The sequence below is a fragment of the Grammomys surdaster genome, unplaced genomic scaffold (assembly GCF_004785775.1).
Source record: "Grammomys surdaster isolate TR1022 unplaced genomic scaffold, NIH_TR_1.0 208, whole genome shotgun sequence".
NCBI classification, from domain to species: Eukaryota; Metazoa; Chordata; class Mammalia; order Rodentia; family Muridae; genus Grammomys; species Grammomys surdaster.
Window position 1 is genome coordinate 818,851 of NW_021604653.1, and position 20,133 is coordinate 838,983.

Consider the following 20,133-nt stretch of genomic DNA (forward strand, 5'->3'; position numbering starts at 1 on the left):
ATCTATCTATCTATCTATCTATCTATCTATCTATCTATCTATCTATCGATACAACCTAAGTTTGTACAGAAGCGATCACCCAGAAGGTTCTTCAGTTACCTGCAACCTTCCAAATGCCGTGCTCAGGATCCTCAATAGTCCCCTCAATGACGTCATCACACATAGCACCACAGGTTGGAAACTTAGTCTTTAATACAGGGGCGTCTGTGGCTATTTCAGATACAAACAGTAGCAACAGCCACAGTTACCAGCTCTGGAAGACTATGTGCAGCAGGAAAATGCAGCGTGCACGCTTCTGGTTTACAATGTTCAGACTTGTGAGGTCTCCTCATATCTGTTCAGCAGGTGAAATTCAAGGAAGTTGGTGGGTTAGGAACAGATGTGGGATGAACTGGTCAGGAAATGATCTCACAATCCCTTCTGTAATGATAAACATCTCTGGTCTGGAGGCTGGTGTGGTTTGGAAGGTTAATGTGGAATCTTAGCCCCTGAGAGGTTGTGTGAGCTTCCAGGAGTAGAGCATGAGAGGCAGTTATGTCCAGGGGTGGAGTGTGGAGGGCAGCTATGACCCAAGGAGAGTGGCTTACAAAGAGATATCTGCAGTTTTCATGGGACTCCTGTAGTCTCCACTAGAGGAGAGAAAGAGAGAGAGAGAGAGAGAGAGAGAGAGAGAGAGAGAGAGAGAGAGAATATGATCAAAGGGTCTTCCTAGCTTCCTGTCTCACCATGTGTTGTCTCACTAACACAACTGTCCTGTTGCTCTTAGGAGGTCACCTGCCATCTCACCTGAGCTGAGCAAAAGCTCTGGACTCTCCAGAACTGTGAGTGAAATAAACCTCCTTTCTTTTCACGTCACCCAGGCCCAGGTTTCTGTGATAGTAACAGGGCAGGAACTGTACAGACACTGTCCTTGTCTGAGGGGAAGGAGGGGAAGGAAGCTCACAGAAAACATTTCTGAGAACCTGAACAGAAATACTACATACTACAGCAAACGCTTCTGGACTATATTATTGCTACAGTCCTATGACTTACATACCATAAATGTCTTTTTTTTTTTAATACAAACAAAACTGCCTCGACAAAGCCTGCCCCTCAGACACAGGGCAAGAAGACAGGTGAAGCCCATATAACCTCATCTCTTCTCCATAAGAACACAATTCTAAGATGTAAACCGCCGGCTCTTTCTGACCCTTTGGGTGGAAAGCCTTGAGTGTTTACAGAAAGGGGTTGGCATAGCTCTCATGTTCCACCCACGACTTGGCCCAGTTATATTTGAATATTTGCATTTTATTCTCTGGAGATACTCATTGTGTGTTTCCCCTGGCCTGGGTTTGGCTGGGTACTGGGGGATGGCGATGTGAGTATGACCAATCCAAGCCTTGTCTTCAGAAAGCCCACAGCCCAGTCCATGTGGCCTCAGGGCAGGAGTCCTGACTCCATCAGGAGGAGTACCACTTGCACATAGTGAGGCTGGTGGGCTGTCCCTGCCTCTGTGCCTCATTGCCTCACTGCCCCCCAATCTCCCTCCCTCCCTCCTCCTCCCCCTCCTCCTCCTCTTCCTCCTCCTTCCTCTCTCTCTCTCTCTCTCTCTCTCTCTCTCTCTCTGTGTGTGTGTGTGTACAGGAAACAGTCTTTGCATCCCAGATCCAGCTGGCGGTGGGAAGTTCTAGAAAGTTACAGATGTCTCCTCACCAGGGCGAGGAGCTTACACTGCCAGCTCTGTGGCTAAGCCATGACTCATCCATCTTTTGGGTCACAGCCACAGCAATACTTGTCTCTTATTTTATTCTTGAAAGAATCAAACTGGAAGGAAATACTTGATTCTAGGGAGGGAGTAAGAACAAGTCCCAGAAAGATAACAGACTATTTAGAACAGATATATGCCATTTCTGAAAGGCCCTGGGCATAATATTTCACAACGGCATCGCCAGACCATTGCTAATTCATTACAGCATAGAGTCTCAATGCACAGGGGCAGAGCTGAGAGGAGCCAAAGAGAAGATGGCTAGAGCAGGGGATGAGGAAGTGCAGGAGACAGAATGGGAGAGCAAGCTGGGAGAGGCTGGGGAAAGGGTGGGCAGTTACACGCAACCGGGAGGATTTAGAGAGAGGGGTAAATGACAGCAAGCCCAGTCTGCATGGGGAGCCCAGACACCTTAACAGAGACCCCTATTTAACCATGCCTGTGTGGCAGGCCTGATCCATCACCATTGTCTTAAGAAAGTCAGAAAACCCACTGTATGCAAGGGCCCCCCAGTTTAAACACAGCAAATGCTAGAGGAAATACTTCACAGGAAGTTGGTAATAGGACTTGGAAACACATCCTGTTCTGTCTCTAAACCTCCACTTAAAACTCCTGTGTGTGTGTGTGTGTGTGTGTGTGTGTGTGTGTGTGTGTGTGTGCCTGTGTGCCTGTGTGCATGTGTAGCGTGCCATAGTGTGTACATGAAGTCCCTGGGTCAGCCCTGGCTTTCCACCCGGTTTTGAGACAGGGTCTCTAATGAGTAAAGCAGGTTGGCTGACTTCGTCTCTGGGGAGTCCTATCTTTCCATTAGGGCAGGAGGATTAGAGTGGACCAGGTTTCTGAATGGGCTTTCTAAGCAGGTCTGGGGATGGAGCCCAGGTCCTCCAATCTGCGCAAACACTTTATGGAATGAGCAGTTTCCCAAGCCTTAAGGCCTCTTCTTGTAACTGCTACATAATCTTGATCTGGGATTCTACAGATGCTTGTGGGGGCCTCTGGTGAAGGCAACTAGAGAGGAATTTCAGAAGATGAACCTCTCTTAACTTCTGCTTCACACATACTCTTAAGCTTACACTAAAGCTCTGACCTCATATTCCCCAGCCTGCCTGCCTGCCCTTTCTCCCTCCCTCAACCTTTAAGCTACAAGAGCTACTAGTGAATTAGGCACCAAATCACCATATCCCGGAAGTGCCTTCTCAGTGCCTCTTCAGGCAAAGAAGCTCTAGTGTCAGCTGCAAAGGACAAACATTTCCCCATGCCACAACCATTTTTCACAGAGATTTAGGATAGATTTGGAGCCCAATGGCAGAGAGCAAATACTGGCATGCTTGCTCATCCGGGCCAGGGGATATACAGTGTTTCTAGGGCCTTGCTGTGAGCAGAGGGGTGCAGGCATCACAGGGATCTAGTCAAGGGCTGAGTTAGAATTAAGTCCATGCCACCTGCTGGGATACGCTTGATAGTCCAGCAGCATTCACAATGGCCAGGTCTCTTGAAGGAGCTGTTAGAGTCCCCTCTGCCTCAGAAATCAGGAGTGAAGAGACAGATAGACAGACACACATGGAGGAACATGAAGATTTTTGATGGTAGGAGCCCTTTCCTCAAAACCTGTCCAAGCTATTGGGATTTAGAGAGCGAGCCAGGTAGATGTGGATGAGAAGTAACAGCTGAAAGTCCATTTCCCTCAGACCAAGGCAGTAGTTATACGCTACACTTCAATTCATATCTTACCCCTGTGACAGCCTTAGCCTCCACCGGCCTCAGGTGTATGTGCATGCATCTTCCTGTGTGTAGGTACACATGTGCAGGGGCCTTTGAAGGCCACAGTCCCACAACAGATATCTTCCTCATGTGAAGCCCACCATGACTTTTTTTTTTTGAGACAGGGTCTCTCACTGATTTGGAACTCATCAAGTAGATTAGGTTGGCTGGCTGACTGGCTGGCTAACCCCAAATATCTCTGTTTCTGCCTCCCCCATGTGCCCATGGCACACAGCTTTTTAGGTGGCTTCTAGGGGGTCAAGCTGAGGTCTACATGTTGGTGAGCACATACTTTACTGACTCTGCTACCTCTTTATCTTACCCACTTTGGTTGTCCTTTAAAGCTGAGCTTTATAGTCCTCCAGAACCATTGTGATGACCTCACCTGGCGTACTAAGAACACTTGGACATTAGCTTGATCATCTCTGGAGGACCCTGCTCTAGTAAGAAAGAGTCTCAAAGAAGGAAGAAGCTAAGGGCAGCCTCTCTTAAAACATTTCTATACAGTAGGGTTAACTCCAGGCTCCCCCAGAGCTCCATCCTTCTCTGAGGAGATCAGGGTTCTGGCTCATCTCTAGGACAGATGGGCTCATTCAGTACATAGGTCTGCACAGCCGCAGCCAGAATTCATGAGCATATGCTGCCTATATAATTTTTATTTAAGCATAAAATTGCACATAGATGCTAAATACAACTTTAGAAGCATGGATGTTATTACATTCAAAAATATTTTCTAAATTGCTTTATCATTATTTCTCAATGTCACCATACTTCTGGTAATAAATCAATGGATTCTGCTCCCAACAAACAGCCCACACTGTCAAATCTTATATATATATTATATATATGCAAACATAAAACTCTATCAGTAGGTTCTGTCCTTGCGGGACCTGTTCCAAGGGCTTGATGACATGGCTCTAGGTTCTACAGTATAGGCAAATTTCATGATTTGAATTTCTACATAAATATGACTCCTATACCTTTCTGGCTGGTAGGAGAAGCCCTTTCTTTAGGTGCCAATTCTTCCAACAAAACAAAACAAAACAAAACAAAACAAAACAAAACAAAACAAAACAAAGAAACAAAATCTACAAGATGCAAGCAGAAAGCCAGCCCTCTGCTTCCTTCTTGCTGCTGTGATTTTGCTACACGGGCTAAATTCCTGAGTGCTGAAGGGTTAGGAGTCTCCAAGAACTTCTATCATGGTATTCCTGTGAGTGTGGTGGGGCATGGGCGTGGTGCAAGAATGAAGGCCCAAGACGAACTTCAGGAAGTTTTCTTTATTGGTGTCTAGCTTATTCTTTTGAGACCAGGATTCTCACTGAACCTGGTGCTCCCTAACTGGGTTAGCAGGCCAGTGAGCTCCAGTGAGCCATGCGTCTCTACCTTCAGGCGCTAGGATGGCAGATTTATACTGCCTGGCCTACCTCACTATGGGTCTGGACCCAGATCCTCAGGTTTTCTCCGCCTAAGTTTTATACACTGAGCCTGTAGCCCAGAGCACCTGTGAACGCTGTCCAATCTAAAGCCAAGACTGACTTAAAAGATGATGAGATGTTTTAAAACGTGTAGATAAAGAGCCACATAAAAGAAAACACAAGCACGTCCTCACAGCCTGGAGGCTTTGGGTTGGCCACCCCTGGATTTACTATGTGGCCCAAATCAACTGTTCAGTGTGGTTTACAGAAGCCAAACAACAACAACAACAAAATAAACAAACAAAACAATAATAAAAAAAACCCTGGATACCCTTAATCCAACTGGACGGGAAATATCAACATGGTTATATGCATGTCCTATTCAGAGGACCGTGGCTACCAGAGCACAGTAGATTCAGAGGCATTTTGGATCCAGCATCCTACAGAATCATCTTCACTTTCTACAATGGATGAAAACAACCCTGCAGACCACATGTGCATGCACATATCTACATGTACACATGTGAACGTATGTGTTTGGAAACCAGACCACAACTCCAAGGGTTTTTCCTTAAGCATCATCCACGGTGTTTATTTGTTTATTTATTATCCACCAGCTTGGCACTCAGTGAGCAGGCTAGCCTGGCTAGCCTGTGAGCCTCCCTGGGATTGTAAGAGTATGCTGCTATGTCTGGCCTCTTCATGTGGATTCTGGGTCTTTAGGTCCTCAAGCTTGTATGGAAAGAGCTTTACTGATGGGGCCATCTCTCCAAGCCCCTTAAGTGCTTTAACAACATTTCCTGTGTAAGTTCTCTGGTTTTCTTTTATAATCACCTGGACAGCAGGCTCCCCAGTCACCATTTGGGACCTATGTCTGTCTCCTCCACTTCCTTGGGAAGCACAGGTTCTGCACACTCATATGGACTCTCTATGCTGCTGTACTCTGTATCCTGTGTGGCCAGCTCCCAGTGCCCTCCCTCCACTGAGAGAAAGCCCTTTACTCTATCCACGCCATTCTTCCCACATCAGCCGCCAAATTGTTAGAACTAGAGTAATGGTGAGAGCCTCTGGGTAGATTACAGTCACAACAGCTGTGTTTACTAAGAGCTAAGAATGAACATATCCTAGGGCTATTAGAGTATGTGTGGGGGAGGGGGAGGGCTGAGAACCTTCTGGAAGCACCCCATCCTCAGGATATTTGCTGGCAGCCTGAGTCTCCTGCTTCTCAAGCTGGTTTTGGCTTTTGGAAAAAGCCTTCCAGAGCCTGCTCTCTGCTGCCCACCAAGGGCCTTTTCTCCCCCACAGCTCTTCTGTTTTGATTTTTATTTTCAAGCTTCAGTGATTGACACAGGGCTGCTTACGCTCCTTAGAAGAGCAGCTCAGCACTGAACAGCTGAGCAGCAATGGCCAGTGGAGGAGTGGGTCACACTGGCTCCTGCGGCTGGTCTGCTGACCCCCTAAGCACCCAGAACAAAGCCTAAGTTCTGCCATTCATCATGCAAGCCGTGGAGCTTACGCTGCCTCTCCCAAGTCTATCTGTGCAGAAGGCAGGGTATCCAAAGCCCCATCCACACCTTAAGGGAGACTATCTCGTCTGGAGTCTCCTCTGCTTCATTCTATCATCTCAGAGATGGACACTTGTTCAGGAGTCCATGACAGTGCTTTGTGGCTTGTGAAGTTCCTACCAGAAGCTCTCTGAGTTAATGGGCAAGCACTCTTTATTTTTATAATTTTGGTTTTAAATATTATAATTACATTTACTTATTTGTGCTGGTGGAGGCGTGTGGGAGGTGATATGACAAAGTTTGAAGATGAGTTCTCTCTCTCAGCACGTGGGGGATGGAGGCCTGAACTCAAGCACTCAGGCCCGGCTAACGCATCTTCACCCGCTGCAGCATCTCACTGGCCCTGTATTTGAGACAGAGTTTTGTGTGGCTCAGGATGGTCTTTATCTTGCTGTGTAGCTGAGGATGGCCTTGATCCTGCTATTTCCACCTCCTAAGTGTTGAGATTGCAGGTGTGCTGTGGGCACGGTGCTGGGTAGGGAGCCCAGGGCCTCCCGAATGCTCTACTTGAACTATATCCTCAGGCTTTGAAAGCGCAAACAGGTATGAAATTCTGACCAGCCCTGGAGACCTGAGACAGCACCCTCAGAAGAGCTGTCACCCTAAGCACAACCCAGTCTCTGGACTCTGGAGTAGTACTCGCTAGTTCCAAACACTCACGTGGTTACAACTATATATTGTCCAGATTTTTCAAAATAAGCTTGGATTTTTAGTGTTTCTGATGAACCTCTCCAAGTGACTTATTTTCTTCTCTCTCCCCCTCCTTCCCCACCCCCTCCCTTTCTTCCTCCTCTGCATCCCACTGTCTGTCCCTTTCTGTGTAGGTTTGTACATGTATATGGCCAGAAGACAACCTTGGGTGCCATTCACCTTATATATTTTTGGTTCCTTCATTTCCTTTACAACCTGTATTAAATAGTTCTTTGGTTACATGTTATATACATGCTATATACATGTTACACACATGTTATACACGTGTTATGCATATGTTATATATGCATTCTGATGACTCATATCCTTCACCCTCCTTTAGGTTCCTCCCATCCCTGCTGACCCTGCTTCCTCCTTTCTAGTCCTTTTGACAGTTCCTTTTTGTTTTGCTGTTTGAGTTGTTTTTTATCATCATCATCATCATCATCATCATCATCATCATCATCTTATTTTCAGGGACAGGATCTCTCACTGGGATCTGAGACTTGGTCTTTTGGAGGATAGACTGGCTAGCCAGAGAGCCCTAAAGATCCCACTGTCTCCACCTCCATGTGCTGGACGTACACACACTTGCCTCCATGCCCCACTTTTTATTATAGGTTCTGGAAATCAAACTGCAGATCTTTATGCTTGTACAGCAAGCACTTTCCCAGTGAGCATCCCCCAGTCTCCCAATGGCATATTTCTTAATTTAAAAAAATATTATGCTGGTTAAACATAAGTACCTGGGAGTGGGATTCGGCCTCTCTAGGGCTGAAGATGTCACACAGTTGTGTGAAAAGCACACTGTGGGCAACATGTTTCCTTGACTGTGCCAGCCTGGGGTGAACTTTGACCTTGCAGAGTGCTCCCTCGGTCCCCCTCTACCCTTGCTGACCTCTCTGACACTCACATTCTGTAAGGACAATCTGAGGGGTGCCAGGGACCTTCCAGCCAGAGAGACCAAATGCTCTGGTATTGGAGACTCTGCCCATGTGTCTGCAGTCACAGAGGCAGGGACTTGATGGTTTCCCATGTGGCTCTCAGCTTGAGTTTAGCTGCCTCTGATGTTCCTAGAGGCTCTCAATGATTATTTTTTTTTCCTTTTTCAGCTTGGTACCTTACTGTCTGTCTCTGTAAGGTCCCTTCCTCACCAACCCCAACCTTGGTTAAACCTTGCTCACCTTGTCAACAAACTAGTTTCAATCCATCTTCAAATGACAGGTTTCTGAGTCTCTCCACATTTTATTCCTTCAGACCAAAAGCACTTTAATTTAATTTGTTCCTATAGAATGATTTACCTGAGACAGTTTCACATAGCTCAGGATAGCCTTGAAGTCCTAATGTTCAAGCCAAAGATGATCTTCTGCTTCCATCTCCCACACGCTGGTGTTACAGGTGTGCACCATCATGTCTAGTTATGTGTGTACTGGGAATCGAATGTAGGACTTTGTGTATCCTAGGTGAATACCTTTTCAACTGAGCTGCATCCTCAGTCCTGAGAATCCTATCAGTAGTAAGAATACCAACAGACATCAAGGAGGAGAAGGCATTGCTAGAACATGTTTACTTGCTGTCATGCATTTCTGTCATGGACTGGCTGTATAATGGAGGCCCGTGTATCATGTACAACTGGCTGACACTGCAGCCATGTTAGTTTACACACTCTGTGCTGTCTGTACAAGGATGAGCCCACCTAACAGTGCATTCTCAGAATGTCCTCCCATGGCTAAATGAAGCATGAGTCCATTTATCGAGTCATGCAATCTCATTCAGCCCCTAACAAATACGCTATTGTTTCTACCCATTTTGTACAAGAACTCAGGGACACAGGGAGCAAAAGTAACTGGCCTCATTAAAAGATGGAATCCCACTGTCTGCAAGTGGGTACACTGGTACAAGAGGCAGGGCACCAATACCCTGAGTGCTCACAAGGAATGGCACAATGCCTGGTGCTCTCAAATAGGCAGGGAAGGGTTCCTTTATCCTACATGTTAAGCCTCAGCTTGGAGGCCCATAGTAAATTCTTGGCAGACCCACACAATCCTACAGTCAAGGCATCCCTTAAGTCTCTTATACTCACAAATGCTTTCCGAGCAGTTGGCTTTGTGGACTCTGCGCCTGACCTGCCTCGCTTCCTGCCCTCTGCCAGTCCCCCAGTCTCCTAGCTAGCTCTGTCCTATTTCTGATTCCCACAAGGCTGTCTGCTAGGCTACTACCTCCTTATCCCTGATTTTGAAAGAATTAGACAAGGCCAAGGAGGACTTTGGATTCTAGCATTATGGACTCTGGGAATAGGAGAGAATAGGCAGACAGGCAACTGTCATTTTACAGAAGAAAAAGGTGAGACCAGGAGATCGGTCTCAGGCAAGGTCAGACAGCTGAGAGCACAGTCAAGTCTGCTTTTCCTGCCCAGGGCTCCTCTTGCTGCCCTAGACTGTCCACAGTCAGCATCTCCAGACTGACAGATGAAAAGACTAGGGACGATGTGTTCTTCTGCCAACAGACGAGGAGCTCTTTAAGATGGAAGCAGAGGCTTGCTGAATCAGAATAGATGATCAGGAATATGAGAGGGAAAAGGTTGCCTGATCTTCACTGGTCTGTACACTGTATACTCAGCAAATATGAAGGTGCCTGGGGTGGCGTGGGATGTAGCCCAGGCTGGCTTACAATCAGCTCACAGTCAGGGCTATTTTGTAAGAGCCTTTAAGAGTTCTGCACTGTAACTATGGCTGTGCCTGTGTGGTAGGTGTGTGTAGTTGTGTGTGCACATGTACATGGAGGACACAATTGGCCTCAGGCACTGATCCTCGGATCTCTCTACCTTCTGTTTTTGAGACAGAGTCTCTCATTAGCCAAGAACTCCCTGAGTAGGCTGGGATCCACTTGTCTCTGCCTCCCCGATGCTGGAATTACAAAGGTGCTTCCACACTCAACTCCTGTCTACATTTGTCTGGAACTCTGGTCCTCTTGCCTGTAGAAAAAGTACTTAATGACTGAGTTATTTTCCCCATTTCACGAGGATTCATTGTTTTTTCCCATTTATTTATTCACTCATTTACCTGGGAGGGCAGGGATGGTGTGTACAGAGGTCAGAGGACAAGCTGAGGTAGCTGGTTCTCTCCTTTGACCGTATGGGTTCCAGGGATCAAATCCAGCTTGTGGGCGTGGCAGCATGCACCTTCACCCAATCAACTATCATTTTGGATAGTTCCTTTTGTCTCTTATCTCTATTACTTTCTTCCATTACCACAAGTTATTACTTGAGTTAGAAGAATCTACCGCTGGGCCATACTTTCTGGTGTGCCAGGTACAGAATGGATGCAAAAGACCTCAGTCTGGTGAGTGGTTGTCCTCAAAAGGATTCCTTCTTCTACCTTCTCCTTGGATTCCTATGCTTCTGGTAAGCCTAGTGTCTGAAGGACCACGGCCAAGGTTTTTGTGATTGGCTGATCCAAGGGCAAGAAACTAGAGAGGATCTTCATTTTATACAGTGTTTTTTTGTTTTTTGTTTTTGTTTGTTTGTTTAGAACTGGAATCAAGAGCTGTGATGGGCAGGAGATAGGGCTCGATGGCGAAGTGCACTCACTGCTCTTGCAGAGGATCTGAATTGGTTTTTAGAACCCATTGTCTTAGTCAGGGTAACTGTTGGTATGATGAAACACCATGGCCAAAAGCAAGGTTGGGAAGAAAAGGGTTTATTTGGTTTATACTTCCACCTCACAGTTCATCATCAAAGGAAGTCAGGCCAAGAACTTCAACAGGGTAGCAAGCTGGATGCAGGAGCTGATGCAGAATCCATGGAGGAGTGCTGCTTACTGCCTTGCTCCTCATGACTTGTTCAGCCTGTTTTCTTATAGAACTCAGGACCGCAAGCCCAGGATGGCATCATTTACAGTTTCTTAATTGAGGTTCTCCACTTTCAGATAATTATACCTTGTGTCAAGTTGACATAAAACTAGCCAGCACAGCCATATTAGGTGGTTCATAGCCACCTTAACTGGAGCTCCAGGGGATCTAAAATTCTCTTCTGGCTTCCTGGGGCACCCGGGGCTTCATGTACACATACCCACACATAAATACATGTACTTACATATAATTTGAAAAGTAATAAAGTAAATCTTTTTTTTAAAAAAGGCTATGACAACATTAGACTTCACCAGCCTCAACAAAATCAATTCCTGTTATCTTAATGTATACACTTTGGTTGACATAAGGTGGCTGTGGAATTGCCTCGTTTATCACTGTTATCTGGTGAGAAGGAAGTATGGTCACAGGGTTAACCTACTTACAGAAAAAAAGCATTCTTTTCAAGAATTTCAGTCTATTCTCTAATTATAATGGTCTTTGGTGTTCATTAAAACCGTGCATTAAAAGCAGTTAATCCTTACTATGAAATCAAATGGAATTTCTCCAAATGACTCCAGTTCCCAATTCTGCCTGCATTTCAATGAAGCCAGAGTCGACCCAATTAGCAAGCCAGATAATTACATAGTCCTTTGGATGGGACTCTATCTCCAACTCAGAGGTCATCCAGACTTCTTTCCTCTTTCCAGATTTATTTCTGGCTGTTTAAAGCAATGTTCTCACTGTTTTGAAATATTGCAATCATCACTGCAGAATGCCAGGGTGTTTCTGGGAGGGTGGGCTAAGTACAGTGTGGCTGGTCTTTCATAGCTCATACAGTCTTTGATTGTACTGCTAGAGTTCCAAAGAACACAGCTAATAATTATACATGGCAGGGTAAGTTAGTGGCTCAAGTGGTACAGTACTTGTTTGCCGAGTATGCAGGATGCCCCGCGTTTCATCTCCGGCACTGTATATATGAAGTATAGTAGTGAAATATTGCCATTTTAGTACCCAGGAAGTGGAGGCAGGAGGATCATGTTCAAGGTCATCCTTTTAGGTACATAGAAGTTGGAGACCAGCCTGGGCTACATGAGGGTGAACCTGAAGTTTGGTTAGACTAGCTGAGCAGTGAGCCCTGGGATCGTCCATCTCTGCCTTCCCAGTGCTGGGATTGCAGGTGTGTTCCACCTTGCACAGCTTTTACCTGGGCACTGGGGATCTGAACTCAGACCCTTAAGCTTGTACAGTAAATGCTTTAACAACTGACCCATCTCCCAAACCCCCTATTCCATATTTGAAGAAGCTCCTCTGGCTGTTATATATTGAGAATGGGTTAGAGAAGCTGTGTGTGTGTGTGTGTGTGTTTGTGCATGTGCCAGAGAGAGAGAGAGAGAGAGAGAGAGACAGACAGACAGACAGACAGACAGACAGACAGACAGACAGAGACAGAGAGACACATACACACAGAGAATGTGTGTGTTATGGTCCATTTATGGATATTATCCTGCCCCATTTAGGGAAGGGGCACGTTATTGGTTGGAGCTGAATGTGTGTGCTTTCAGCTATAACCTCAGAGGTCTCTAAGAAGCTTTCCACATTCAAGTGAGTTTTCTTTGCTTGTTGCCAGTCAGAATATGGTTGCAGCGAGACAGGCCCTGGGATCCGAAACAGAAAACGATGTGAATGACTCCTGTGGAGTTATTCACTCAGAAGAGCTGTAAGGCTCTTGCTGATTTGGCCACCAGGGAGGTAAGCGGCAGGGAGCAGTGGTTTATTGGCTATGCTAATATTAACCCCGGGCTCCTGCTAGATGCTCAGGTTACACAGGTTGATTGCCTGTATAACTCTGGAACACTACTTTGTATGTCGTGAAAGGGACAAGGAGTGGAGTCAAGAGAGGAGGGCGGAGCCCTGACCCTGGCTCTGCCATTTGAACAGACTGGCCATGTGGGTCCATCATTATTAAGGATGAACAAAAGAAAAAGACGTCAGCATGCACCACCTTCATTCATGGCTATGAAGGGCTCTAAGAAGTGGAAACACGTCCACAAACAGTCATAATGCTGGAGATGGAACATAGAGTCTAGCATGTGCTGAGAATTTAATCCAGAGCATTTACCACTGAGGTATCTACATCCTCCACTGACCAAAGCCAGCTTGACACAAACCTCAATATTACTGGGAAGAAAGAATTGTCTCCATCCAATTTCCTGGTGGCCTCATCTGTGAGACATTTTTTTAACTGCTGTCATGCAGGAAGACCCACCCCACTGTAGGCAGTACCATCCCTAGGTAGGTAGACATGAGCTGTAGGAGGAAGGTAGCTGAGCAAGCCAGAGGAAGGAAGCCAGAAAGTAAGTGGCATTCCTCAACAGTCTGTTTCAGGTCTGTCTTGGCTTCCCTCAGTGACAGACGGTAACCCATAAGTCAAATAAATCCTTTCCTCCTTCAGGTTGTTTTTGGCCAGTGTTTTATCACAACAACAGAAACCAAACTAGAACAATGTATTAGTCATTTCACTGAAGCCTAGAAAAGGAGCCAGCTAGATGTCAGTCTTTGAGCGTGGAGGTTTTTCTTCAGAGTCAGCTGAATTTTACTGACATCTTGCTACACTTCTCCACAAACAAGTGATTCACCACCATAGTGAAGAGCCCCACAATGAGTTTTGGAGAATAGCTCAGTCAATAAAATATTTTCCTTGGGAGCATGGCGACCCGTGTTGACCACCCAGAACCTACATAAAAAAGCTGGACACAGTGAAACCCTTGTAAACACATCAGTCCTGGGGAGGTGGAGATAGTCGGATTTCTGGAGCTCGCTGAGCAGACAGCCAGCCTACTGGAATTTGTGTGAGACTGCCTTAAGAAACTGAGGTGGAGAGCTTAAGGGATGACAGCTAAGGTTGTCTCCTGGCCTCCACACGTGTATGTGCATGCGTCCCTTATGCATCCACGTACAGAGAGAGGTGGGATGGAGAGAGGGGAGAGAGAAAAGGAGAGGGGAAGAGAGGAGGGGGAGGGAAGGGGCGGCTAAGGAGATAGAAAGGCTGGGTAAACGCATTCTCTGATGGAGACTGGGTTTGCCCAGGACAACATAGAGTTCAGAGCAGAGCAAAGTGGTCCAGGAAAGGGCAGACAGTAAACACTGTTCCCTCTGTAGGTCAGCTCGCTTTGCTATAATTACTCAATGATACCATTTTAGTACAAAAGCGTCCACCGACAAAGAGTAGGCATGGCTGTTTTCCAATAACATGTTGTTTACAAAAACAGATAATAGGCCAGACTCTGCATGGGCTCGGGTGCACCGACTGTTGACACAGTTTAAAAATGGGCAGCCAAGTCTCTTGCAGGCTGCTTGCATTTACCAGGTGCTCACAGGCTTGACCACTCTCCCACAGCAGTCTGAGAACCAGTTCTCACCATGGCAATTTTTAACTGGCCCAACAATGATACCAGTAGTAGCAACATTAGTTATGCTGTGAGCTGCACTACACAACTTATATTTATTAATTCATGTGATCATCATAGAAACCCTACTGAGGAGTCCTGTGGGGGGAAAAATGAGCCAAGGGCTAGGTATGTGGTTTGAATTCCCGAACCAGTGACTAAGGCAGAAGGTCAGCCTAGATAATACGGAAAGACCCTGTTTCAAAATAACAAGGCTGGTCATGGTGGCTCTCAGGAGGTCCTTACCTCAACATCTATAATCCCAGCAATTTGAGAGGTAGAGGTAAGAGGACTGTTAAAGAGTTTGAGGTCAGCCTGGTCTATATACTAAATATTACTAGACTGGCTTAGGCTGTGTAGTGTCTAGTCAGAAAGCAGAGATTATGAACAGGAAGTAGGGCAAGGCTGTAAATCCTCAAGGCCTTCCCCTGATTACCTATCTCCTTTAGGGAGGCCCCACCTCCTAAAGGTGACAAAATCTCCCAAAATAATATCACCAGCTTGGTATCAACACATCACATGAGCCCATGGGAATTCACTTTCAATTCACAACACACGCTTTTTATATACACACAGGATGAGAATCATTTCCTGCAGTTTTGAGTTTAGACTGTCACCTATCACATGGTGCTGGGGTGAATTCTCCCATCCCTGACACCTCCCAGCATGATGTTGGTACCAAGTATTTTGGAATTCAAAACTTTTAGTTAAGAATACTCAGCTTGCGAACACATAAGGAATAACCTTTTATTTTATGACTGCAGGGATCCCCTGTCTTGGGATCACTGTCAATGTATGACAGATAATTATGCTGGGAGCCTTCCTAAGCCTGTAGGATACATACAATATCCCTAACCCACACCCATTGGATGGTACTACCATCACCCAGACATGACAATCAAAATTATCTGGAGGCATTGCCAGGTCGCCCTCTGGAGGTTGGAGGCAGTGACACAGTCCCTAGTTGAGAACTATTATACTACAGTGTACAAAATTTAGCTTTCTATAATAGAGCATTACCTGGGAATAAATCAGTGTCTATAATAGCCAGTTGGACCAGCAAGATGGCTTAGTCCATGAAGGTACTTGCCACTAAGCCTGGCAACCTGAGTTTGATCTCAAGAACCTAGAACTTACATGGTAGAAGGAAAGAACTGACTGCTTCTGTAAGATGTTCTCTGACCTCCACATACATGCATATGTCATTCACTCACACACATGCACGCATATGTCATTCACTCACTCACACACATGCATGCATACATCATTCACTCACATACAAAGAAATGAATACATGTGGGGAGAAAAACCCTGTACCGGCTTCCTTGCTCTTGTAATATAGTCAGAATTGCAGAGCTAAAGGGTGGGTAACACCTCACTTTCTGAACATGTTATCAGAAAAAAGAACTAGTCTTCCTAGCTGGGCACATTACAGATGCCCTTAAGGGCCAGTTTCTAACTTCTTTCATGGAGGAGACACAAAGCGTGAGATCATAGCTATGATTATCCCAAGAAGAGTTTTACTGGACATTTAGGAAGAAGTATGTTTGAAGGTCATGGGGATATCTATCCTTCAAATATTTTTTAAGGTTACAAGATTGGCTCTCTGTGGCTAATACATTATATATAAAGAGACCTGTAACCTTCTAAACCATGCTTCCCCGGCAATTTTTTAAGGCATGTTTCATACTGAGCTTGCTGATTCAGCTAGACTGGCTGACCAGAGTCCCCTAGGGATCCTTTGCATCTACCTAGCACTGCTGGGGTTGCAAGCATGTGCCACAATGCCCGACTTTTTGTGTGGTGCTAGGGATGAGTTCAAGTCTTCATGCTTGCTGAAAGAGCACGTTCCCCACTCAGTCACTCTCTAGCCTATGTCTCACTTCTAACATGCAAAGAAGTAAAAAGTTTGGGATTAGAGTTGTTGTAAGAAGAGACAAGCAACCCCAGCCTCAGTTAAGATGCCAGAGCACTAGAGCAACCAAAACCCTCAACACTTCTATTAATGTCTAGTGGGCATAAGCCCTGGGCATTTGGCTTGATTACTCCCCGGATCAAAGTGAAATTAAATTACCTCACAAGCTTCCTCTCAGAGAGCTCGACACGCAGGCGGGCTGACTCACCTTCCAGAAACTATCCACTTTGCCATACACAAGGGACTGGTTCTGCCTTTTGATCTCGTTAATGTGGTGGATGTCGCTGGAGTTCAGGTGCTGCTCGACCACGAAGCCCAGAAAGCTGTTGTCTGGGGTATGAGCTGATGTGGAAAGCAAAAGACAGGGCTGTGAGCGGGTAGCAGGCACAGAGCAGCAGAGGCATTACAGAAAACATAGGCCAGTGCTGACCCACTGGTTCATTTGCTCTACATTTGGTTCTGCCTCAACCAGGAGCTCACAGTTAACTCTGATCCCAGCTGTGTTTACCATCTTGTTTTGGTAAATAAAAACCAAGCAGTCTGAACTACAATCTCACCTCCACTGTGGCTTATTCTCAGAGAAAAGATGTACAGGGGCTGGGGGAGATGGCTGAGCTGGGCAGCGGGGGGTCAGGGAGGGGGTGGGAGGAGCCAGCACAGCCCAATATCTGAGCTCCAGATTCAGTGAGAGACTGTCTGAAAATATTAAGTGAGGTGCTGGGGCTAAGCCTGGCAGTTAGAGTGTGATCAGGTTGAGATGGTTCAGTCAGGGGAGAGGAGGAAGGCACTTGCTACACACTCGGGCACCTGAGTTCTATTATTGCATGCAGAGAGGAGGCTGGGTGTGATGGTGTGTATCTGTAATCCTAGCACTGGTGGGGAGTCAGGCAGATCCCAGGGCCTCTCTGGCCAGCCAGGCTAGTGGAAAAAGATAAACTCAAGGTTCACTGAGAGACCCTGCCTTAAGATAGATAGATAGATAGATAGATAGATAGATAGATAGATAGATAGATAAACTAGTAAGGAAGTCATTGAAAATAATAAACGTCCCATACACACACACATGCACACACACGAGATGTACAATCATGGACTACACTATCATAGTCAAATATGGATTGTGTAAACAATGGCTGTCCCATGGGGTTCATAGCTTGATGACATCTTAGCCATCTTGGCTTGGTAAGTACAGGCTAAGGTGCCTACACAATAGCCACACACTGCATTTTGGTGCAGGGTTTCACTATGCAGCCCTGGCTGTCCTGAAACTTGCTTTGTAGACTAGACTGGCCTTGAACTCACAGATATCTGCCTGCCGCTGCTTCCAGAGTGCTAGGATTAAAGGCATGAGCCACCACCACCTAGCAACAAGAACAGGTCTCCTTAAGCAACTCTAACCATTAGCCTGGCATGATTGCCGTTGGGGTTACACTGGACAGATGTGTGAACTGAAGACCAAACAAAAAGCGAGGGTCTCTGGAGTACAAACCTCTCTAAAAGCCAAGTCCTTCAAAGCTGGGATGTGTATAGGGTAGACTACTCTAGAAGAAGAGAAGGATTTTTTTCTCTGGCCGACCCTACCTATGGGTTCTACAACTTCACCATGTACCCAAGTGAGAAGCTACACCACAGCAGCCAAGAACATTTGTATTTTGTGACTATAGGTTTTGAAATATTGTGTGCATGCATGTGTGAGTGTGTGTGAGTGTATGTGTGTGTGTCTTTGCAGGCACGCACGTTTCATGTCTGCATGTGTGGAGGTCAGAGGACACCTCAGGTGCCATTCTTCAGGAGCTGTCTACTTTGTTTTTGAGACAGGATCCCTTACTAGGTTCACTGACTAGGTAGACTGCCTGGCAGTGAACCTAGTGAACTTCCTTTCTCTGCTTCCCAAGTGCTGGGTTTCAAGCGTGTGACATCACGCCTGGCTGTCTATATGGGTTCTAGGAATTGAATTCAAGTTTTCCTGTGGCTATCAGTTTAACAACTGGAGTCACTGCCTCAGCCCTCCATGATTTTCAAGTATGTTTCACCAGGAGGGGGCTATCTGATCAGAAAACAATTCTCTCTTGATTAAATAGCAACCCTCATCAACTCTACCTCTCATCTTGTTCAGATAAATTTCAGCTTGTCGGGTGATGGCTCAGTGAAGGTCACACATGGCTGATAAGAAAGGAAGCAACCCTTGTTTAGTCTGACTCAGAAAACCAGCATAAATGACACAGAAGCAAACTCCCCCAGTACTGGAGCCTGGCTGTTCAGTGCAAACCACATTCTGTAATTTCAGCCATTCACCTTCGGATGCTTAAGTGGAGTTAAGTTTAAGCAAATTTCTCTTTTGCTTTGCTCTGGCAGCCCAGAAGTTTTCATTCCCCCTCTGCCTCTCCCTCTCCCTCTCCCTCTCCCTCTCCCTCTCCCTCTCCCTCTCCCCCTCTCTCTGTGTGGTGGAGGGGAGTGGGCATTCACACACAAGTGTCATTATACGCATGTGGGAGCCAGTTCAGTTGTCTTCCTCAATCAATTTCCACCTTATTGGTTTTTTCTAAACATTATTTATGTGTATAGGTGTGTGCCTGCATGAGGCCAGAAGAGGGCATCAGACCCCCTAGAAATGGGGTTATAGGAAGTTGTGGCTTGCCTGACATGGGTGCTGGAAATTGAAGAGCAGTGTGTACTTTCAAGCACTGAGCTGTGTCTTTAGTCCCCTCCCCCTCCCCCTAACACAGTAACTATCACTGACCTTGGGCTCGCTGCTTCAGCTAGACGGTGTGGCCAGTGAGCGCCACTAATCTATCCATCCCAGCAGACATTTTTATGTGGGTGCTGAGGATGTACTTTCCTACTGAGTGAGCCTGCAGAGACCTTGTCAACCCTTCAGAGGCGACCTGCTCAGAGTGAGACACCTAGGCTCTAGTCTCATCCTTATGAAGAAGAAGAGACTTGGGCCACAAAGGTGCTCTGTGGAGATGCACAGGCTACACAGATGCTACCTTGTCACCAGCTCATCTCCAAGGCAGGGGCCTAATGAGGGACACAGGAGGAGGGGCTAATAGGGCTCTGACTGGAGAGCTGTGCTTAGTCAGGCCAATCTGTTATTCCATTTCTGTGTTTTTGAACAAGTGCCCAGAGGCAAGGGCCATGGCTACAGTTAGCTGAAGAGGAAATTACTGAATAAATTCTATGGCCAACGAGAGACAAAGCAAGGGCTGGCTGCTAGCTGTTTTTATGCTACTTTGCCTTTTTTCCCCCTTTTTGAGGAGTGCAGAGGGGAGGGCACTAGAACTGGAAAGAACGGAATGATGGGAAGACAGCTTGTGCATGCTAAGAACCCTTTACTTTGTGACTTTGTAGACTTTAAGATGATAACGTTTAACTTGTATTTTCAGGAGACCGTTGGAGTGAATAACACTCCAGTCTTGGGATATTTTGTTCTGTGACTCAGTGTGTCTACGTCCCCATATGGGCACTTACAACACAATGACTACCTAAAGTACTTTGTGGGTCTTACTATATGATATATTATCTAAAACATAATAAAAGTAAGATGATTAAAAATTCACAAAAGAAAAACATACATGCAATTTTTTTTTGTGTGTGTCAAAGATTCTTTTAGCATTTAGCTTAGATGTGAAAGAGGGAGGAAAGAGTCTTTTTTTTTCTTTTTTGGAGGCCGGGTCTCCTATAGCCCCCTATATAGCCCACTCCAACCAAAGATGACCAAAGACGACCTTGAACTTCTCTTCCT

At 46.0% G+C, this 20,133-nt stretch overlaps 1 protein-coding gene across 1 annotated transcript in view; it reads right to left on the reverse strand.

Annotated features, from left to right (window-relative positions):
• Positions 1–20,133, reverse strand: part of Mgat5 (alpha-1,6-mannosylglycoprotein 6-beta-N-acetylglucosaminyltransferase) — a 281,270-nt gene that overhangs the window by 57,494 nt on the left and 203,643 nt on the right. The window contains exon 12 of the mRNA XM_028771515.1: positions 16,597–16,730. Coding sequence (XP_028627348.1) covers positions 16,597–16,730 — 134 coding nt within the window. The remainder of the gene's footprint in view (positions 1–16,596; positions 16,731–20,133) is intronic.